Source organism: Phyllostomus hastatus, unplaced genomic scaffold (genome assembly GCF_019186645.2).
Source record: "Phyllostomus hastatus isolate PE091 unplaced genomic scaffold, TTU_PhHast_1.1 phas_scaffold_93, whole genome shotgun sequence".
Classification (NCBI taxonomy): Eukaryota; Metazoa; Chordata; class Mammalia; order Chiroptera; family Phyllostomidae; genus Phyllostomus; species Phyllostomus hastatus.
The window spans coordinates 15,841,657-15,863,576 of NW_025334042.1; the positions used below are offsets into that span (position 1 = coordinate 15,841,657).

General features: G+C 55.3%; 2 protein-coding genes across 6 annotated transcripts; one reads left to right on the forward strand and one right to left on the reverse strand.

Moving 5' to 3' along the window:
- The first annotated feature begins 1,525 nt into the window (after nt 1-1,525).
- On the forward strand, nt 1,526-15,785 carry STAT6 (signal transducer and activator of transcription 6). Of its 4 annotated transcripts, none has more exons than XM_045829205.1 (22): nt 1,526-1,631; nt 4,813-4,949; nt 5,353-5,491; nt 5,828-5,911; nt 6,319-6,457; nt 6,583-6,635; nt 6,842-6,990; nt 7,582-7,713; nt 7,838-8,026; nt 8,336-8,423; nt 8,551-8,673; nt 9,643-9,735; nt 10,081-10,287; nt 11,755-11,849; nt 11,946-12,082; nt 12,412-12,558; nt 12,768-12,831; nt 12,935-13,042; nt 13,240-13,332; nt 14,123-14,188; nt 14,284-14,409; nt 14,502-15,785. In XM_045829205.1, exons 2-22 carry the CDS (start codon nt 4,813-4,815, stop codon nt 14,689-14,691), a joined length of 2,559 nt encoding a protein of 852 aa, XP_045685161.1. In that variant the 5' UTR covers nt 1,526-1,631; the 3' UTR covers nt 14,692-15,785. The 4 variants fall into 4 exon arrangements, with proteins under 4 accessions (XP_045685161.1, XP_045685163.1, XP_045685159.1 ...); XM_045829203.1 differs by having other exon boundaries at nt 1,547-1,781; XM_045829204.1 differs by lacking the exon at nt 1,526-1,631 and adding an exon at nt 2,363-2,487.
- NAB2 (NGFI-A binding protein 2) lies at nt 15,728-21,853 on the reverse strand. 2 transcript variants are annotated; one of them, XM_045829208.1, is made up of 7 exons: nt 21,530-21,853; nt 19,190-20,063; nt 18,614-18,747; nt 18,232-18,283; nt 18,005-18,137; nt 17,606-17,797; nt 15,728-16,597 (listed from the first exon to the last, which is right to left on the reverse strand). In XM_045829208.1, exons 1-7 carry the CDS (start codon nt 21,610-21,612, stop codon nt 16,488-16,490), a joined length of 1,578 nt encoding a protein of 525 aa, XP_045685164.1. In that variant the 5' UTR covers nt 21,613-21,853; the 3' UTR covers nt 15,728-16,487. The 2 variants fall into 2 exon arrangements, with proteins under 2 accessions (XP_045685164.1, XP_045685165.1); XM_045829209.1 differs by lacking the exon at nt 17,606-17,797.
- Between the last annotated feature and the right edge of the window lie 67 nt (nt 21,854-21,920).

A 21,920-nucleotide genomic window follows, 5' to 3' on the forward strand; every position in this document is an offset into this window, starting at 1 on the left:
CCGACTCCCCGCTGGCCATCTCCACCGCTGCTTTCCCTCCTCATCTATTCCCTGCCTTTCAGATGTAGTAAAGGCATAAACACACATATCCCTGATAGGTTTTGTCTTGGGCTAATACTACCCCCAAAACCAGGGATTCCTGCGTAGAATGGAGGCGCTTCTGTCTTCCTTATTTCTGGTTTATTCTGGGCCATAAAAATAGTGTCTAGTGTTTACTATGTGCCAGGCACTGTTCTAAGCCTTCATATGTATTATCACATTTTGCTCACAAAACCTTACTTAGGACTATTATTTGTTCCATTTTACAGATGACAAAACTAAAGCATGAAGAATAAATTGCCCAGATCATGCAGTTAGTAGTGTTGGCAAGATATGAACCCAAGCAGCCTGTCTCCAGAGTCCTAGTTCTTAACTACTACCCTCTGTTGTCTGGCTGGGCCCACACATCCGTGCATTCTTGCACACACATGCCCATCCACGTGGGGGGAAGGGGGAGGAGCTGGGTTCTGGGAAACAGTCCAGGCACCAGGGGGCAGCATAGGCCTAGCTTTGGCCCCCTCAGTCCTGCCCTGTTTAGGAACACAGGAGGGGAGTAGAAACCACCTCCCACCTCCCCGTTCCCCCAGGAACCACCCTTCCCACATACCAGGTCTCTCAGGTTTGGGGATATGAAGGCCTCTCTGGGTCTCTTGGCTTCCTCCAGAAAAAGCTGCAGAACCTATCCATTAGTTATGATAATAACTCAGAAAGCAAGCAAGCCTTATATGTGTATGTGTCTCCTTGTGGCCACATGCGGCTCTGACATGTCTGTGAGCCTGCCTGCACATGTGTAAGTATGTGTGTGTGTGTGTGTGTGTGTGTGTGTGTGTGTGTGTGTGTGTGGTCTTGTGGCTGGGGAAGTTGTGTATGTATGTTTGTTTCTGGGTGTGTCTCAGTGTTTACCCCAGAAACAGGAACTTCACCAAGGTTGCACGGCAGATTCGTATTCCAACTTGTCCCTTGGGAATCTGCAGGCAGAAACTTCAGCTAGTGCCCATTCCCACATACTCTGATGGACCCTGCAGTCTTTCAGAATTCTGAGCCTGGGATCCCCTCCCTCCGCCTCCCTCCCATCAGTGGTCACGAGATCTCTAAGGCGTTCCCTACCAAGAAGGGAGGGGAACCTAGGCATTCCAGAGGGCATCGAGCTCCCCAGCTGCTTTTCAGGGTCCTCCACTGGAGGGAGTGCGGAGCCCAGAGGGATCTGCTTTCCCAGAGGTATCAAGGAGCCCTCATGAGCCCAAATACTGGGACCTCTGTGAAAATTTGAGTATGGGAGAGGCAGTTTGGGACTGTACGTCTCTCTCGGCATTAGGTGACTTTCCGCAGAAAAGTTTATCACTTTGGGGGAAAAGAGTAGGTGGGGATCAATCTCCCCTCCATCCAGGCCCCAGGGCCCTGAGCCCCAGTCCTGTCTCCCCACCACTTGGCACAGGAGACACACTTTCTTCCTCTTCCTCCTCCAGCCTACTTTCTCTTCTCTGTGTCGTCAGAGCTCCAGGGAGGGACCTGGGTAGACACAGAAGCCGGAAACAGAGGGCTGGGGCAGCGACTGCTTACACTGAGGAGGAAGGACAGGGAGAGGATTGTGTGTATGTGTGTGTACTTTTTCTTTTTGGTGGTGGTGGTGGTGGAGGGGAGGTGCTGGCAGGGCCAGCCCTGAACTCGCTGGACAGAGCTACAAGCCCATGGCCTTGCAGTGCCTGCTGAAAGAGGGAGAAGACAGCAGAGGGGTTGCCAAGGTGAGGGGATACTTCCGAGGATGGGAGGGTGGGGGCCTTCTGACTAACAGTGTGTGTGTGTCACGGGTGGGGGGATAGCCGGGGGCCTCTCAGGATCCTCCCCATGGTGGGGCAGATGGCCCCCCAGAAACTGTTTCAACTGGTGTTGATAGCTGGTCGTACTGGGTTTTGGCAGTTTCGAATCTCAGAGGAATCGGAGATGGATACAGGCCCAGCACTACCATCTCCCCTCCTTGGGTCACTTTTTCCACACCGCCGTCCCCCTAGTGACTAATGACTGGGGAAGGAGGGCTAGGTGGGTGTTGTGTCAGGGGAAGTGGCTGCCCCTCCCTAGAAGGTTGCCACCAGAGGCTAAGTGGGCCGACAAACCCCTATCCTTTTCTCCCGTGAAGGTTCCTGGTCAGGAACTGAGGGATGAGCGAGCTCCAGATGTAGACCTCATGGTGCCCCAGAAGAGGGGGAATTTCCCCCTCAAAGCTGCTCCACGCTTGGCTGCTGTAGACGCCGAGATTTCCCGGCGGCCCGGGGTTAACCCTCCGCGTGCCGCTGGCTCCGCCTCCCCGCGCCCCTTCCCGCCCCCACTGCCACACACCGGCACACATTGGGCAACTCTGAGAAGCTCTTTTGACTTTTGATCCCGTGGTCCCACGGTCAGAGGACTCGGGAATGGAGGGGCTGAGGAGATCAGGTGTAGGCCCCGAAGCAGGTGATGAGACCTCTGGGCGTTGGGTTTTCTTCCCGGGAGGGAAGGGAGCCCTGGCCCCACCCCCTCACGCGGCGCTCCGCTCCGGTGTCCCCACCAGTCTTTAGAGTGCTTTCAGCGGAGAGTGCTCCTGTACTGACCAGCCAATCGACCAGCTTCGTCGTTGGGTGGGGGTGGGGGAAAGTGTGGCCTCCCGATGTCTGGGGACAGAGCAGGGGAAGCGGTTCGAAACCAGGGACGGGCCAGGAGACTGGTCACGCGACACAGGGTTATAGACCAAGGGGGACTGCCTATGACTTAGGAGTAGCCTCAGTTCTCAGTAGGAGAGGGGTAGGGGGTCAAATTCTTAGCTTCATGAGAAACAAGAGAGGAAGAGAGAAGGAATGGAGTCCTCCCTTGAATTTGAAACACAGACCCAAATGTGTCCCACCCCAAAGTGGGGTTAAAAAAGGCCTATTGGAGGACACTGAGCAGAAGGGAGGATTCTGCTTTTGGGAGAAAATAGCTGGGGATGGGGGGCAGGGTTTAGGGGCAAGAGGATTCTATTTTGGGAGAAAAGGGCTGGGGTGGCAGCACTGGGACTGGTGGGGTGGGGTGGGGTCTTGAAGCAGGAGTCTCCAGAGAAGGGGCCCCTCTGTTCTCCATCCCTTTGGGAGTCCCAGGAGGAAGGAGAGGCTAAAAGCCCAACAGGAGGATTTGGGGTTACTGAGTTGGGGGAGACCCAGGGAGTTTCCATTCCTTCCTCTCCCTCATCCCTGGGAGAAGTACATTACCAGAAACATGAACTGAGAGACCCCTGGGAAACCACTTGTTTACTGATCCCACTCTGCAGCCCACTCAGAAATGGGGTCATAACCTTCTCCCCTACATCTCCCATCTCCTCCTTTCCCCTCTCCCTATTTTCTTCTCTGTCCTTGGCCTTGTAGTCAAGCCTCTGTCTTCCTCTCCTCACCTTCTAGACTCTTTGCTCCAGGCTTATCAGCCCCACTTTCTCCCCATTCTCTCACCTTCTTCCAGAGCACAGTGTGGTGGTTAATCCCCACTTGGAGTCAAATCCTGGTCTCTGAACTTGCTTGTTGAGTGGCCTTGGCAAGTTAGAGAACCCCCCTGAGACTCAGTTTCTTCATCTCTTAAAGGAGATAATGCAATATTTAAAACATTGCTGTGAGGCTTTAATGAGATCATGTGCTTAATGTCATGCCTCATACATAGTAAGTGCTCAATAAGTGGTAGCTGTTATTGCTCTACCAGCCTCTTCTTCACCATCTAGCTGGCTAGTTTTCAAATGATCTCATGTGACCCTGGAATTTTGAGAGATTTCTCAGGGACACCTATGGGGTCAGAGGTGGGGAGAGGCAAGTAAAAGCAGTAGAGTTCCAGGTCTACCACACTAGCTTTTAGCGGAGAAGCCCTAATTTTATACCTGTTATATAATCGGGATTCCACAGATTAATACTATTGCTTTAAAAAGTTTGGAAAGTTGTCCTGACCAGTGTGGCTCAGTTGGTTGGACGTTGTCCTACAAAGTGAAAGTTTAGCAGTTCGATTCCTGGTCAGGGCACATGCCTGGTTTGCAGGTTCCGCCTCTGGTTGGGGTGTGTGTGTACAAGAGGTGACCTAACAGTGTTTTTCTCACATGGCTGTTTCTCTCCTTTTTTTTCTCCCTCCACCCCCTCTCTTTAAATATAAATAAATAAATATTTGTTTAGATTTTATTTATTTATTTTTAGAGAGGGAGAAAAACATCAGTGAGTGGTTGCCTCTCATGTGCCCCCTACTGGGGACCTGGCCCACAACCCAGGCATGTGCCCTTGAATGCAATCGAACCAGTGACCCTTTGGTTTGCAGGCCAGTGCTCAACCCACTGAGCTACATCAGCCAGGGCTAAAATCTTTTTAAATGAATAAATAGTTGGGAAATTTCTGCCCCTCTCCAAGCATCATATTTTATAGATGAAAAGATTGAGGTCCACAGAGGCGGGGGTTCCTTGCCCACGGAACCAGAGCCAGGTCCCAAGTCCTGGGACCTGGCAACCCAAGTCCTCTGCCTTTTCCCAGAGAGCTTTCCCTAGTGCCCCGCCTCCCCTACCTCCCTACTCCTCTGGCTGCAGCTCAGCTCTTCACACCCTGTCACCCCTTTGTCTACCACTGAAGGGTTCACTTTGTTTCAGGCACTGACCCAAAATGTCCCTGGTGTGTGTGAGGTGGTCTGGCTGCGTGTGGTGGGGATGGTCTCTGGGAGGACTGCCCTCAGGAGGTCCCTGGCTGCCCCAGAACATAGGCCACCTTTCTTGAGCACCTCTCAGAGTGGCCTGTTCCTTTCCTCCAGATGCCCTCCAAGCCCCAGATCATGTCTCTGTGGGGGTTGGTATCCCAGATGCCCCCAGAAAAACTGCAGCGGCTCTATGTTGACTTTCCCCATCACCTGCGGCATCTCCTGGGTGACTGGCTGGAGAACCAGCCCTGGTGAGTTCCCGCTGCCCCATGTTAATCCCCTAGGTCCTTCTCCACCAACTTTCCCTTTAATTAGATTTTCTCTGCACCATTTTAGGGCTTGGGACCCATTATTTGATATGAGTAGCCTAGATTTAACAGAGTCTATGCCACATTAACCAGACTATTGCATGTTGACACAGAGTCCCCTGTCCTTTAGAAGGTTGAACCAGAGAGGAGGGAGGTCAGGGCTGGGGCAAGGGCATGTCCCTTCACAGTTGGAAGATTGGTGAACTAGGGGCAAGATGAGGGCTGCAGAGGACCTGGATGGAGAGTAATAGAGGAAGGAGCCACTGAGCTGTTTACTGTGGGGTAAAGAGTTAGTAGAGCTGATGAAGCCCTCACCCCAAGCCACCTCATCCTGATTTTCCCACAGGGAGTTCCTGGTTGGCTCAGATGCCTTCTGCTGCAACATGGCCAGCACCCTACTTTCTGCCACTGTCCAGCACCTTCAGGCCTCAGCCAGGAAGCCAGGGGAGGGGAGCACCATCTTGCAGCACATCAACACCCTGGAGGTGGGGGCAGGAGGAGAGGGGACAAGGCTGGAGTGGGGCTAGAGTGGAGCTGGGGTGAGCGTTGGATGCTGTAAGAAAATTGGTTGGGCACTGGAAACAAATGGGTGTTCCTGTGGTTAGCTGTTAGCTAGCATGCAAATTAGATTTTAAAAGTATGCAAATGCATGAAAACTTCTAGAGTCTACAGTTGTGTTGCCTTTCAGTGTGTGTGTGTATGTGTGTGTGTGTGTGTGTGTGTGTGTGAACCGAGGCCCGGTCAGGGGGCGGAAGTTTGGAGGGGAGACTGACGTGGGTAAGAGCCAGGCTAACTCTGCCTATCACTCTTAATTTCTATAGAGCATATATCAGAGGGACCCCCTGAAGCTGGTAGCCATTTTCAGACAAATACTTCAAGGGGAGAAAAAAGCTGTTATGGAGCAGGTACTGTGACATTCCACCTCCCACCCCAACTCAGTTCTCTGGAACTTTAGCCTGAGCCATGAGAAACAAGAAGGAATTTGAACTTCAGGAAAGCCTCAGTGTTCGAGGCTCAGGACGACTAAAGTAATTTCTATGGTCAGAGTGAACCCCAAGACAAGCTCAGGGAAGCTTCCAATGAGGGACTGGAGGTAGTGAGGCCTGGGGAGAAGAGCAGGGAGTAGGGAGCTGAGTCTGCTTATCTTTGGGAGATTCCAAAGGGTGAGGAAGAACTGTCAAAGGGGAGACGAGGAAAGTGGCCTGTCTCCTTTTCTGCAGAGCGTGGCAGCCGGCACCCCTTTAGGGAGCGGAGGCCGAGTAGAGAGGAATGGGCAGTGTTACAGCTCTTTATGTCTGTCCCTCCTGTGCAGTTCCGCCACTTGCCAATGTCCTTCCACTGGAAACAGGAGGAACTCAAGTTTAACACAGCCCTACAGAGGCTACGACACCGAGTGGGGGAAAGCCGCCTTCTCCGAGAAGCATTGCAGCAGAAGGCTGAGGCCGGCCAAGGTGGGGACCTGCGCCTGGGGCCCTAAGAGGTTTCTGGGTAGTATGTGGGAGCCATCACTCTTGGATCTCACCCTTGACTGAACTTCAAATCTTTCTTTACTCCTGATTTCTGCTCCAACCCTCAGTGTCTCTGCACAGCTTGATAGAAACTCCTGCCAATGGAACTGGGTCAACTGAGGTGAGTAATGGACTGAGAGGTGAAGACTGAGCTGAAAATGCAGTCTTTGAGGGATCTAAAGTCTAACTCTGTGATGGAGATTAGATCTCAGAGAGACAGACTGAGGTGCGGTAAGGGAATGCCAGAGAGGTGAGAGACAGTCCTATCCTTAGGAGCTGAGTGAGGAGGCCGTGTGTGGCCCTGGCTCAGGCCTTCCCTGCCCGCAGGCCCTGGCCACATTGCTGCAGGAGACTGTTGGAGAGTTGGAGGCGGCCCAGGCCCTGGTGCTGAAGAGGATCCAGATTTGGAAACGGCAGCAGCAGCTGGCAGGGAATGGCGCACCGTTTGATGAGAACCTGACCCAACTACAGGAGAGGTTGGGGCAGGGCCGACAGGGAAGGGAGTGGGCTGGGGTTCGGTACCCACTGTTTCTGCTGGAGGACCCACAGGAGTGAGAGAGGAAAAGCCAGGCGAGAGGGCCTTGGAGTGGGCCAGGATTCAGAAGCCAGTACCAGCGGAGCTATGCGCGCCGTTGTTCAGGCCGTGTCCTGTGCAAGCATGCCCAGCCAAGGGGGTACAAGTGGGAGTTTGTCCAACCCACTCTTTTCTCTACAAGCCCCATGCCCAGAGGAATGGGAATCTGTTTTCTATTTGGCTCGTTGGGCAGAACACCATTTAATCTGAGCAAAAGCACCATGCATGCTGGCAGCTGACCTGGGCGTCAAAGTCCTGGGGGAGAGGCAGCTGGGTTTCCATGGGGACTGCAGGCACTGAGAAGGAACCTCCCATCCACAGCCAAGGAATGTCCCAGAGCCCTTTCAGCCCACGTGCCTTGCAGCCACACCCACTGCCCATCCCACCCTTCCACACACACTGTCCTGTTTTCTTCCTGGGTTTAGGGGCAGGGTGTCTGGGCTAGAGCAGGTAGCCTGAATCCTGTGCCTCCTGACCACTGTCTTGTCCCCAGGTGTGAAAGCCTGGTGGACATTTATTTCCAGCTGCAGCAGGAGGTGGGGGCAGCTGGTGGGGAGCTTGAGCCCAAGACCCGGGCGACCCTGATTAGCCGGCTGGATGAAGTCCTGCAAACCCTCGTCACAAGGTATGCCCTGTGAGCCCCAGCCTGGCCTGGAGCAGACCCCCAAGGGAGGAAGAGGGTTAGAGTTGTGAGGAGGGCACCAGGAGGGACCCAGCCACTAATTCCCCTGTGTTTTCCTCACCCGCAGCTCTTTCCTGGTGGAGAAGCAGCCCCCCCAGGTTCTGAAAACTCAAACCAAGTTTCAGGCAGGAGTTCGATTCCTGCTGGGCCCACGATTCCTGGGGACCCCAGCCAAGTTTCCGCTGGTCAGGGCTGACATGGTGACGGAGAAGCAGGCGAGGGAGCTGAGCAGCCCCCAGGGACCCGGGGCTGGAGTGTAAGCTGGGGCTGGAGATGGCCTCTCGGGGTGGGGTGGCGAAGGCCAAAGAGGCCCGGGGGACTGACACCTTCAGGAGGGAGGGAGGGCCGTGGGATGCGTGGTCAAGGCAGAGGAAGGGGAGGCTCCCATTAGCGTTGGAGTGGGCAGGACATCTCTATCTGGCCAAGATGGGGTGTCTCTCCTACGAACCCAGCAAGGAAAGTGGAGATGGAGATGTGGAGCCAGATGTCCACGCCACTGACCCGTGGACTCGAGCCCCTCCCCACACCTGGCCCGGCACACTCACTGTCTGACCTCTCCTGGCAGAGAAAGCACTGGGGAAATCACCAACAACACTGTGCCCTTTGAAAACATGGGCTCCGGGAACTGCTGCTCTGCCCTGTTCAAGAACCTGGTGAGGGCTTCGGGGAGCGCTGGGGAGGAGGGAGCAGTCCTTAGACTGCGGGACTCTCCTTGGAAAGGGTGTTGGGAGCCCAGGGCTTTCAGTCCTCACTCCTGCTCTCCCTCAACCCACCCTGCAGCTTCTGAAGAAAATCAAGCGGTGTGAACGGAAGGGCACGGAGTCAGTCACGGAGGAGAAGTGTGCTGTGCTCTTCTCTACCACCTTCATGCTCGGCCCCAACAAACTCCCCATCCAGCTGCAGGTGAACCAAGGCCCCAGCTCCGCCCAGTCTGGGACCCCAGGGCCTCCCCATGCCACGCACTGAGCCCTGGGTCCTCCCTCCTTTGCGATGGCCCCACACCCTTTGTGCTTGGCACTCACACCAGGGTGAGCCGGGAGGAGCAAGAGCAAGAGTGACGTGGCAGGGACTAATGGGGCAGTAGCAACTAGCACCTTTTTATAGGTCAGGGCACAGTTTTATTTATTTTTAAATTTTTTAAAAAATATTTTATTTATTTATTTTTTTAGAGAGGGGAAGGGAGGGAGAAAGAGAGGCTTAGAAACATCAGTGTGTGGTTGCCTCTCATGCACCGCCTACTGGGGACCTGGCCCACAACCCAGCATGTGCCCTGAGTGGGAATCAAACCAACAGTCCTTTGATTTGCAGGCCGATGCTCAACCACTGAGCCACACCAGCCAGGGCTGAATTTTGTATTTATTTTTATTAGTGAGAGAGACAGACAGACAGAGAAACATCAGTTTGTTGTACCACTTATTTATACATTTGTTGATTGAGTCTTATGTGTGCCCTGACCAGGGATTGAACCCACAACCTTGGCTTGTTGGGATGATGCTCTAACCAACTGAGCTACCTGGCCAGGGCACTGTTTTAAGTGACACACACACATACACACACAGTTCTCACAATAAGATACGAGGAGGGTATTATTACTAGCCTCATTTTACAGATGAGGACATTGAGTAATTTGCGCAGGTCACAGAGCTACTAAGTGTTGGAGCTGGCATTTGAAACCTGGAGGTCTGCTCCATAGCACTGACTCATAAACGCTTTTCTACATTAAGGCCCAAATTGAGCTTTAGAAAGCATTTGATAATATACCATGAGCTTTTAACCATGTTGTGTGAGTCCAGTAGTTTCCCCCTCAGAGCCAGCTCCCTAAGGAAGCCCTTTGCTGCACTAAGAAGAACCTCTGCTCCTCAACCCCTTTAGGCTCTATCTCTGCCCCTGGTGGTCATCGTCCATGGCAACCAAGACAACAATGCCAAAGCCACCATCTTGTGGGACAATGCCTTCTCTGAGATGGTGAGAAAGACATGGAATCGGGGGCAGGCAGGGTGGGCTCTAACAAGGGGGGGAGGTACAGACTGGTGGGTTAACAGGCATGTTCAAATGGAGTAACCTTACCTTCTTCTCATGGACCCACTCTGGTACTTCTGCCCTCTTTTCATACCAGTCTTGACTATCATGTTGTAGCACTCTAAACTGTTGGCGAAGCACCATCTTTGTGAGCGAGCTCTGGGGGACCTTAGTGCACTGAGGCCCTGTCTAGAAGGGGTGGCCTTGGGGAGGTGGGAAGAATAAAGGCCCCTCCTGAGGGAGAATGGGGGTGATAGTCTGAGGCACCTTTTCCTGTTCCCTTCCCCCCAGGACCGTGTGCCCTTTGTGGTGGCTGAGCGGGTGCCTTGGGAGAAGATGTGTGAGACTCTGAACCTCAAGTTCATGGCCGAGGTGGGCACCAACCAGGGGCTACTACCAGAGCACTTCCTCTTCCTGGCCCAGAAGATCTTCAACGACAACAGCCTCAGCATAGAGGCCTTCCAGCACCGTTCTGTGTCCTGGTCACAGTTCAACAAGGTCATTCCCCTGCCCTTTGGACTGGCTACCCTCAAGCTGTTCATCCCTGGGGCACTCGGGGACTCCTCACTCTCTGCTCAGGGACTGACTGCTGGGATCTGCACCATGCCCCATCATGTCCATCAGGAAGGCCTTGTCGTGGCCCAGGCAGGAAAGCCCCTCAGCTCAGGGATCAGCCCAGGGAATGCATTCTCTGGTATCTCTCAGGTCTTGGTGTGGGAGCCTCTGTCTTCCCTCTTTACCAGTGACTTGCATGACTCACCCAGACTGTGTATAAACACAGCTCAAAATAACTTTGCTCCATTGGGAAAATAGTTCCTATTGCAAAAACCAGGGAGAGCCCTGGCCAGCGTGCCTCAGTTGGTTGGAGTGTTGTCCCACAGACCAAAAGGTCATGGGTTCGATTCCCAGTCAGGGCACATGCCTAGGTTGTGGGTTTGGTTCCTGGTTGGGGTGAAGTTTCTCTCCCTGTCTCTCCCTCCCTTCCCCTCTCTCTAAAATCATGAGCATGTCCTCAGGGGAAGAGGAAAAATAAAAACCAGGATGAAATCCCACAGGGACATGTGATAATAATATCAGCACCCATATGTGGATAGGTTACTATGTGTGAGGCACTGTGCTTAGTGCACTGAGGCACTTTACATATTTACCTCATTTATTCCTCCCAACTTCCGAGGTGGGTATTATTATTATTCTTGCTTTGTAGACCAGGAACCTGATGCTCAGAGGGGTTAAGTACTCTGTCTAAGGCCTCCCAGTGGGCGAGTGCCATGGCTGGGATGGAACCCTGTATTTCTGACTCTTGCTCTAAGCTACTATATTTTACACCCTTCAAAATAAGACGGCTCAGAACTGAGTGCGTTAAAAGAACAGGGAAAAAGATTTGGGTGTTTTGGTTGACCACCAGCTGGGTAAATGCAGTCATGTACCGCTCTCTTAGAAAAAAAGGAAGGAAGAAAAGCCCACACGACCAGAGGATGTGTTAGCAAAGGGAGCCGGACACTCACACCTGGCAGCTGCCTTCTCTGGACTCCTCCTCCACCAGGCTTCAGGCCTCATGAGGGCAGGCGGGGTGCATGGCTGGTGGGTGCAGCATAGTGGTTATGAGGGGCTCCAGCCCAGACTTCTTGAGCAAAACCCCAGCTTTGCCTTTCACCAGCTGTGTGGACCTGGGCAACTTATTTGACCTTTCTGGTCTTCCATTCTTTATCTGTAAGGTGGCATAATTGTAAGACCTACCTCTGTAGCCTTGGGAAGATCAGATAAATTCATTTATGGAAAGGGCTCGGAATAATGCCTGGCACATAGTAAATGAGTGTTGGCTATTATTATTGATGGGGTCTTAGGTCCAGTTTGGTCCCTCTGCCCTGTGACTTTGTCATGGGGGTACTCACAGCCCAGTGCTTGCCGCATCCAGGCTCCAGCTCTGGCCCTTTGGTGCTCACACCAGCTCCCCCTCCCCCACAGGAGATCCTGCTGGGTCGTGGCTTCACCTTTTGGCAGTGGTTCGATGGTGTCCTGGACCTCACCAAACGCTGTCTCAAGAGCTACTGGTCAGACAGGTGAGTCCCTGCCCCAGGTGGCCTAAGGAAATGTACCTCCAGCTCCCTCGCCACATCCAGTGCCTCCATCCCCATTCTCTCCTTCATCCTGGCCAGGCTGATCATTGGCTTCATCAGCAAACAGTACGTCACCAACCTTCTTCTCAACGAGCCTGATGGAACATTCCTTCTTCGCTTCAGCGACTCCGAGATCGGAGGCATCACCATTGCCCACGTCATCCGGGGCCAGGATGGTGAGGCCACCCGTCAGTCCTCCGACTGCGCCTGTGCCCTCTGAGGTTTCTTTTGGGAAGGAGATATTTTGGCTTCCTTGACACCACCTCTGATCTTCAGAAAGTTCTTTCTTAGGTCTAACTTTTCCCTTCTGTGGTATAAACTTCCACTTTCTCACTGTGACCTCTGTGGGGATGGAGACTAGTGGGTCCCCCTCCCCAGGACCCCACCTGAGGTCCTCTCCTCCTTGCTTGGTAGATTGAGAATGAGTTCTGTGTGGGGGATGGGACAGGGAAAGAAAATCTGGATATCTGGACAGAAGGGACTCAGGGTCTCATTCCTGTTGTAGGGTCCCCACAGATAGAGAACATCCAGCCGTTCTCTGCCAAAGACCTGTCCATTCGCTCACTGGGAGACCGAATCCGGGACCTTGCTCAGCTCAAAAACCTCTACCCCAAGAAACCCAAAGATGAGGCTTTCCGGAGCCACTACAAGCGTGAGCTGGAGCTGGCCATTTTGACTCCTTCCTGCTGCCCACCTCCTCCCTGGTCCCTGTTGCTCCCTCCCTGCCCACTGTGTGCCATCCCTGTCTTCTCCCCCCATTTTTGCAGCCCCACTTCTCCTACTTGCCATGCTCGCTTTTCCCACCTCCCCTCCTCCCTCACCCTGGAGCACTCCATAGCTCTTCTTTCTTCCCCGCGACAGATGAACAGATAGGTAAGGATGGCAGGGGTTACGTCCCAGCTACCATCAAGATGACTGTAGAAAGGTGAGTGTGGTGAGGATGATGGGTGATGCCTGGCACTTACTTGCAGACAGGGGTGGTGGCATCAATGACTGGTCAGTCACACATACCTCCTTCCCTCCTCCAGGGACCAGCCACTTTCCACCCCAGAGCCCCAAATGCCTACCATGGTGCCCTCTTATGACCTTAGAATGGCCCCCGACTCCATGAACATGCAGCTCAGCCCAGATATGGTGTAAGGAGCATGAGAGACGGGCATGGAAATGGTCTGCGCAGGCGGGCGGGCTTTCAGCATGGGCAGCTGAGAGAGCTGGCGCTAGGGGCTGAAAGAGGGAATTTTCTTTTCCATGAAAGGGAGTCCTCGTTCTTAGGTGAGGGTGGGGGTGTCCAGGAGAAGGGCTGGCATCAGAGGGTTCTGCTTTCCTTCCCCAGGCCCCAGGTGTACCCACCACACTCTCACTCCATCCCCTCATTTCAAGCCCTCCCCCGGGAAGAATCCGTCAATGTGCTGCCAGCCTTCCAAGAGTAAGTGAAGAACCTCTTGGGAATGGGGTGGGTATGCCCAGCTGCAAGGGGGATGGGCATTCACATTTGTTAGGAGAGCCTCTACTGTGAGAAATGGGCAGCCAAAAGCTTTCTTTGTCTCTTCTGTTCACTTCACTGAGGCTCAGGGGTTAAGACCCAGACTTCCCTGGGCTCGGCTTCCAGCTCTGCTACTTAACTGACTTAGGGCATGTTACTTAACTCTGGTGCCTCATCTGTGAAATGGAGAATAATAATAATACCTTCCTCATAGGATTGTTGTGAAGGCTAAATTAGTTAGTAATATGTGTAAAGCTGAGCAAAGTCCCTGGCTTATAGCAAGAGCTATGTATGTAAGGATCAGTATTCTCTCTCCTGCCCCTGGTATCCACAGTCACTCATCTGCTGTCTTCATTTTCATTTATTCATCTGTTTCGGCCTTGAAGTGATCTAGACACTTTTGTTTCCCAGGTAACACTCGAGCACTTATTAACTCTTAGTCCAGGCATGACATCTCCCTCCCAGGAGTTGAGGTGGGGGACTTAGAGCCACCCAAGTTCAGAGTCCAAGCAAACATCAGAAATTAGCTAATCCAGTCCCCATCCCTTCCCAGTCCCCAACACACACCTCACGAATAGAAGACTGAGCGCACGCTGCAGACATGGCTTGCGCTAGGCTATGCAGTCGACCTGAGTAGCTGAAAGTTTTGTTCCCTTGTTACTGGTCTTGACTTTGCAACACCCAGCTCTTGCCCAGCCTTCCTTTCTCTGACTGCCTTCCTTCCCGCTTGCAGACCTCGCTTGCCGATGTCCTCCAACCTGAACCAGATGAGCCTGCCCTTTGACCAACCTCACCCCCAGTGAGTGGCATTCCCCATCCTGACCCCTGGGCCCTGCTCACTCCCAGCTTTACCCCCACCCACCAACATCTTATTTGCTTTCCTGGCCCCAACAGGGGCCTGCTGCTGTGCCAGTCTCAGGAGCATGCCATATCCAGCCCTGAGCCCCTGCTCTGCCCTGATGTGACCATGGAGGACAGCTGCTTGAGCCAGCAAGTGGGAGGGTTTCCTCAAGGCACCTGGTGAGTGGCGGCCTATGGGTAGCAGGTGAGGGTGGGCTACAGGGGTGGGTGCCCAGCCTATATCCCACGGCTTCCCTCCTTCCTCCTGGCAGGGTCGGTGAAGACATGTTTCCGCCTTTGCTGCCTCCCACTGAACAGGACCTCACTAAGCTTATCCTGGAGGGGCAGGCGGAATCAGGAAGAGAGTCTTTGGGAGCCCAGCCCCTCCCGCAGCCCTCCCCCTATGGGCAGTCTGTGATCTCAATGTCCCATCTGGACCTAAGGCCCAACCCCAGTTGGTAATCCCAGCTGGAGGGGGAGCTCAGCAAGTCAGCTTTTCTACCCCCATGGACCTGCTCTGGACCCTGCCCGTGCTGCCGCCGAGCAGCGGTTGGGGAGAGTGTCCTGCTACCCCCACCTACTCCCTCGTGAAGAGGAAGACTTTGCCAGGAGAAGGCACAGTGGGTGGAGCCTATCCACTCCTCCCCTCCTGCCACACACCCCTGCCCTCGCCCTTCCAATAGTGGAAGAGACATTCGGGTTCCAAAGTGAGACACGCCCCAGCATGCCTGAACACACAGAACACACACGTAGCTCTCCCTGAGAGATGGGGCTGAGAAGGAAGGGGGCTGGGCAAGAGCACAGGTTAAAGCATGGAGGGCTTCTCCTCCCACTCCCAGCCAGGACCCACGATGCACGTGTAGAGAAAGGCAGATGTGTGCACCCACTTGCACTAGAGGCTGGGGGTGGCGAAGCGGGTGGGCTGGGTCCTAGCCCTGGGGGGATGAGGAAGCAGTTCAGGAGACCCTGGGTGGGAGCAGGAGAGGGGCCTGTACATTTAGTTACTGATGTGGGTTTTGCCCAGATTAAAAAACAAATCCCAAACATCACTAGATTCCTGACAGTCAGATGGAGGCTTCCGATTGTGCATGATGGTGCTGCAGCACATGGGCTGAGTGTCTTGGTGCTCTGTTAGTGTACTTGAGACTTGTTAACATACAGATGTCACACATTAGTCATATAGCCACACAGAACATTATATGATTTTGCCTCTGACCATGCAAGTTTTGAAGTGTGAGACACTGCACAAAAGGCACTGGTGAGCATGCTGGCCTCTGATGCATGCCAACCCAGGTGTGCTCAGGTGGGCTTATGTGGCTGTGACAACACTGCCAACACTGCTGGACGCCGGGGTGAGTCTGGGGCCAGGCCCAGGTGTGTGGTCCTCTCCGTGTACTAGGGACCCTCCCCACTGCTTCGTTTCTATCTCCCAGCCATCGACAGTTTCCCTCTGCCCCCATACCACCCTTTCTCCCTCTTGGTGGGGGGTCATAGATCATAAGCCATAAAATAAATTTTATTCCAAAATAACAAAATAAATAATCTACTGTACACGATCTGAAAAGAAAAATGCTCTAACTGCTCAGACAGGTGCTATGGGCCAGCCCCTAGCTTAGGGAGATACTGGGTCCAACCCAGGGCTCCCACGGGGGCTGGTGAAGGGGTCCCCACATCCATCACCACCCCTGCCAGAGAGGGCAGGGCAGGAAGACTTGGGGGAAAGATGGGGATGAGTGGGAAAACTGCAGCACTTGTTAAATTAAAGATACAAACTAGAAGCACAAAAATGGGGGAGGGGAGGAGTGGAGGAGCAGGTCCAGTGTCCCTGGGCCCCATTTCCGGGGGCAATGCTTCCATGTTAGCTGCTGGACCTTCCCAGGGAAGTCTCCCTTTCCCCCATGTCCAAACCAAGTCCAACTGTTCACACCACCGGTTGAAACTAGAGAATGGGCACACCCTTGCCCACGTGTGTCGTGTAAGGGAGGGGAGAACCCCAGATGGCCTGGAAGCAGCGTCCTTGCCCCCGGGGCCGTGGGCAAGGGTGAGGGGCAGCACGCACCCTCCTTGTGTCCTCTCGCCAGGCCCCTCCTCATTATTGCTTGAAGCCCCATAGTTCTATGCCCATGGAGCAGATGGGGAGGCAGGAGAAGGGCAAAGGAAGGATCTGGGGTTGTGACCGGATGCCAGGGACGAAGAGTGTAGGGATCTGTGGAAGCCGGAAGTCCAGGGGCCTGGCGGTGAGGACACCAGTCCGTCCCTCACTGCCGGCTGGCCTCAGCCTCCACTTTCACACTGCTCCTTCGACCTTCCACAAGAGCCGGATGGGATCCTGGAGCAGGACATCGGTCCAGCAGCCCTTCCTCGAACTCTGTTGGGAGAAGGAATAGGTTAGGAGGCCGTGGGGTAGATGCTGCAGAGAGAAGTGGTTGAGAACAGAGGCAGGGCTAGCGAAAGCTGCAAAGATGAACCTAATGTGCTGTGTGGCTGCCTCCTGCCCACCACGTGTACACGGGAGGCTCCACATGCAAGTGTGTGCACCCCTCCTCTTTCCGGCTGTGTGTAGCTCCCTGTCTCTGTGTGTGTGTCTCTCTTTCTCTGTCTCTCCCGCCTCTGCTCTGCTGGAATTTCTGGTTCTGTCAGGAGCTGTGGGGGCGGCTTGGCTCTGACCTCTCCCCCTCCCCCCTTCCCAGGCTCTGCAGCCCCTACTCTTCTCTGGCCCGTCCCCCAGGTGGCCCCACCCACCCAACTATGCCCCCCAAGTTTCTTAGAAGTCAAGTCAGCTGGGAGCACAGGAAGCCAACCTCCCAGCTCCTTCCCCAAGAAGAGCCCCTCTTCCAGTCCCTTCCCCCACTTCCCACCCACACACAGTTTAAAAATACCAAGCTAGGGTTGGTGGCTTTGTCTGCTGCGTCACTCTCAGCCCAGCCGCTGCCCAGCCCTTTGCCGATCTACTCCCCCTTCCCCCATCCACACACAAAGTGTCCCCCTTTGGGCTCTTCCACCTCTGGGCTGGGCAGCCCCATCCCAAATGCTAGCTTGCTCCACCCTTCTGCTCTGGTGTTAAGTTTCCTCCAAGCTTCCCTTCCTAGTGACTCTCCTTCTATTCCCCTTCATCCTCCATTCTCCATCTCCCTACTCCCCCTAGTTCCCCCTTCATGGACCTCCATCAGGGTCAGACCCTCCCGGGTGGGAAAAACCTGCAGGGTCATTCTCTTCTCAGGCCAAGGCCTGGTTGGCTGGATCCCCAACCATCCTACTTACTGCCCTCTCTGGTGACTACATCCCTCTTCCTCCCACCTGGCCCCAGGACACCAGGATTGCTTACATGGGGCCTGGGTGGAAGGGTGCTTGGGGACAGCACTGCTGGCTGCCTCACCTGCGAGAGGCGGCTTTGCAGGCACACAGGGGCTGAGGCGGCCCACGCGGTCATGGGAGACGAGGCGGGCTAGCCGCAGCCCCTCATCCATCAGTGTCTGCTGCAGGATGTGGCGGCTCCACAGCCCATGGGCTGGCAATGCCAGAGGCAGGTCAGCAGGGGGCGGCGTCAGCCTTGGGCATGAACCCACAGCTGTGGGCATGGGCACCGGTCAGGTAAGGGACTATAGTCAACAGAACCCCCACCCTCAACCACAAAGCCAGACCCATAGGTTCAGGCCCTTCTGACCCCATCCAGCCAGGCCTCCCAACTCTGTTCCAGGCAGTTGCCTCCTGGCTCCCTTCTCCCACACCTTCCACCCTCCCCCCAGAGGAGAGAAGTGTTCTGGTGCACACTCACCCTGCAAGTGTCCATCTAGACTCTCCCCAGACAGGCTGGCGCTGTCTTCCTCCAGGCTGGGGCGGTATGGGGGCACATAGGACTCAGGGCCTGGGGGAGGCTGCTGGATTTCAGAGTGACTTTGCTCTCCAACCTGTGGATGTCCCAAATGGGGAAATGAGAACTTGCCAAGGGAGGGTATTGGGGAAGTCTGCCTTAACGCCCTACATGCAGCCTGGAAAATCTACCTCCTGTTTTAGCTTCTTCAGTGGGGGGCCTCCCAATTCTTCAGGGTGGAGCCTGCAAAGATGGAGAGAACAGGAGATGAGGCTGGGGAGGCACACGTGATGCTCAGGGCACAGAGTCCCGTGAGGGGCATGCATTAGTTCAATGTCCTGGAGAAGACCTAGCTGAGCAGGAATCCTAGCTGAGGCATTACTGTTGTTGGGGGTTGGAGGGGACCTGAGGCAGATGGAGAGGGACCAGACCTCAGACAAGTGGACTTTGTCAACGACAGGGCATGCAGGTTGGTGGCAAGCAGGCCTGGAGGCGCCTCAAGTGGAGGTTAAGATGTGACCCAACTCTTTGGCAGGATTCTAATCTAGGAAGGACTTGGAGAAGGGATCTCACCTGGAGCCCTTCAAGGAGGACAGGTAGGTGCTCTCTCGAGCCACTTGGCGTGATAAGGAGAAGAGTTCTACCCTCCGCAGGAGGAGCGTGTTGTCCCTCATGCAGAACTGGGCAGCAGCCTCATTGATGGTCAGCTGTGGAGACAACAGCCAGAACAGTCAGGATCCTAACTCCCTACTGCCTTGCTCAGAGCTCCTCACAAGCCTTCACCATCAGACAAATGAGGCCCACCCCTCAGATGCTTGCTTAGGTTTTGACACTACCCAGAAGTTTTCTGAGGGAAGACCTAGGTCAGCACCCACAGCTTCCTAGGAATGTCCCGGGGTTCCTCCGCTCCTGTGATGTCTTGAGGAGAACGAAGCTGGACAGCTGGGCTCTCACCTGTGTCTCTACTTCCCCCTCAGCTAAGGAGGGAAGCACCGCAGCAGCTGGAACTGGTGTGGGGGGAGAGGGAATCAGGGCCTGGAATCCTGGTCAAGGGGCAATGAAACGGACTTGAGGAGCACGAGGATTCTCAGAGGTGAGCAGGTTGAGGCCGGGGAGCCAAGGGCAATCTAGGGAGACTGGGGTCCTCACCTCATGCAAGCTAAGCTGCTTGCCCTCCCGCCGCTTAGAGTCAAAGCGGCCGTAGATGATGCTGTATTTGCGGATCTCCTCCTCCTTCTGGCTGTCGTTATCATCCATCTCAAAGATGTGCCCCACACTCCGTGCCAGCTTCTTGTTTAGCTTCAGCAGGGAAGTCACCTCCCCAGCATCCCCCCTTGGGAAGCTCCGGAAGATCCTCTCCACACTCTCCACCACCATGCGCACCATCTCTGGCTCCAGTCTATCGGGAGCACCCCCAGCCCCAGCTGCTGCCAAACCTCCAGCCCCAGTTCCCTCAGGGACTCCTCCTCCTGCAGGTGGGGAAAAAGGGGGTGAACCAGCCTCCTCTTCTCCTCCCGCCCCAATATCGGACTCTGGAGTGCTCCGGCCTGGCCAAATTCGGGCGTCTCCTGCCCCTGGTCCCCCAGGCACTGGTGACAGCTTCTCTCCAAGTTCAAGGGGGCTCTTAGGGCTAAAACTTCGAGCACTGCCAGCCTTTTCCCCTGGACTGCCATGACCGTTGCTCATGCTCCCTTTCCGGGAGCCCGCAGTCTCGGAGATCTTGAAAAGCGGAATGCTGGATACGGGTACGGCAGGCACGGGCTGGCTGAAGAGCCCTGGATTGGTGGCCCACTCTCTCAGTGCCTTCTGTAGGCGTCGGACATGGAGGGGCTTGGTGGCCATGCCCACAAGTGCCATGATCTCCAGGAACTCCTCCTCACCCGCCTCGCACAGCTGCTGCACGTCGTCTCCTCCCTGCTGGATGAAGGTCTCATAGTAGGAAAGAAGATTGGCGCGCTGCAGGACCCGGTACAGCTGCAGCTCCCCCAGTGTCCGAGGCAGTGCCATGACTCGGGCACTAGGCCTGAAGAGGAGGCACACATGAGAAAGAGGGGAGCAGTCAGTCCAAGTCCTCTCCCGCCCCCCCACTGAGTACCAACCCACACTCACAATTGTCCTCTCTTTCCTGCCTGCTTCTCTTCTCTCTCTCTCTTGAATGCTCTCCCTGCTCAATACCCAGGCTTGGGCACAGACTATGAGAATCAGATCCTGCTCAGAGACACCGAAATGCCAGGGCTATCCCAGACTAGCTAGAAGTACCAAAAGCCAGCCCAGTCGCTGCAGAAGTCTAACACTCTCAGCTCCCATCCTCAGCTTTTACCTTTCTTTTTGGGACACGGGGACCTTGAGCGCTAAAGCTAGCCAGCACACCCTGGGATGGCTACATGTCCCTCCCCTCCAGAACATGGTCCTCACCTTCCACCCTAAGCACTAGCAGTCTCACCATCACTCAAGGTGACATCCCACAATGAGGTGAGTACAGGACCCCTGGTATACCAATAGCAGATACCTGGGACTACTGCTGGTCTGCTTCGCTCCCTGGTGGCATCCTGCCCCTACCGCCGAGATGGAGATGTGTGGCCCGTTCCACGCCCTTTTCCCACTCCATGAGCCAGGTGGACCCCTGCTCTGTCACCCAAAGCTTTCCCAACAGATGAAGCATTTTCAGCACACTCTTGCTGTCTTCCCTCCAGGACCACCCCTCCCCTCCAGACTGCTCGGTGTGGCCAGCTGGCCCCTCTCCCAGCAATGACCTTCGACACCTGTTTGGTAGGTAGGCCTGGCCCTTCAACTCAGGCACAGGAAAGGAAAGGAGTGCCTCAATTGTTCTGCTCTGGGTCTGTTCTGCCCACACACACTCCCACAGTGGTAGCGTCTGCGGGCGAAAACTGCCTAGAGGCTCCCGCCTACCCTCTTATTTTCCACCCACATCTCAAGTGGAGTGGGGGAGCGGCTCAAGACCTCTTGAGGGAGGGGCTGCGCTCCGAAACTCCTCTCCCCACGCTGTAAATAAAGCTACAGGAACGAGAAGTGCCCCCTAAATGCATTCCTTGCTACACAGAGCCTCTTATGCTCCCTGGGCTCAAAGGCTCCGGCTTCTACCGGACCTGGGGCCGCCTGCTCCGTGCCAACGACAAACTGAGCCGCCCGAACGCCCCGCGTCACCTCCCCACCTCAACCCCGCACCGTTGCCAACCAGAGCTCCAGGGCTTCCCCTGGCGCTTGGGGGCCGCATATTCTCTGCAAGGGGCTCACGTGCCAGGTCGTGTCCACAAAGTAAACGGGTGATGGACAATTGGGTACTATTCTTTCGTATCCAGATTCATCAGACTCCTGACTGATCCCAGGACCCCCCTAATTCCATCAGTCTCCACCCTCCACCCCGTCCCACTTACCCTGGACCTCACGGCGACCTACGCCCTGCGGACCCCTTCCCGGAGTCCAGCTCCACCCATTCCCACTCCCCGCCGATTCCCTTTTCCCACTAACTTGAGTCTGGGCTGCGGGGTCCGGCGGGAGCAGTCCCCTCCGCCCGGCGGCTGCTCGGTAGTGGGGGAGGGCGCTCTGTGCATGGACGGCGGGAGACCACCCGGGGGTGCCCCTCTCGGTGCTGGCGCTCGGCGACTGGTGCGCGCTGCGCTCTTCCCGGCGCGCGAGGCCGTGTCCGCCGCTGTCCGGGCTCCGTCCCTCCCTCTCCGTCTCCTTTCTCCTCTCCAAGCCTCCGCGACTCTGTCTGTGCCTCGGCCCCCCACCCCCTTCCCCGGCTGCGCTTGCCGCCTCTCCGCGCCTCCGCCCCCGCAGGACGCACGGGAGCGAGGCCCCGCGCAGCGCTGGCTGCCGGGCGGGCGGAGGGCGTGGGCAGAGGCGGGGGCGGAGGCCG

Coding starts and splice junctions, on each gene's coding strand:
- STAT6 (XM_045829203.1), top strand. CDS start 1,728: ATGGCCTTGCAGTGCCTGCTGAAAGAGGGAGAAGACAGCAGAGGGGTT. Junction 6,991..7,581: donor CTGACCCAACTACAGGAGAG/GTTGGGGCAGGG, acceptor TCTTGTCCCCAG/GTGTGAAAGCCTGGTGGACA. Junction 12,083..12,411: donor CGTCATCCGGGGCCAGGATG/GTGAGGCCACCC, acceptor TTCCTGTTGTAG/GGTCCCCACAGATAGAGAAC.
- NAB2 (XM_045829208.1), bottom strand. CDS start 21,612: ATGCACAGAGCGCCCTCCCCCACTACCGAGCAGCCGCCGGGCGGAGGG. Junction 18,748..19,189: donor AGCAGCTTAGCTTGCATGAG/GTGAGGACCCCA, acceptor TTGTCTCCACAG/CTGACCATCAATGAGGCTGC. Junction 18,138..18,231: donor TGAAGAAGCTAAAACAGGAG/GTAGATTTTCCA, acceptor GGACATCCACAG/GTTGGAGAGCAAAGTCACTC.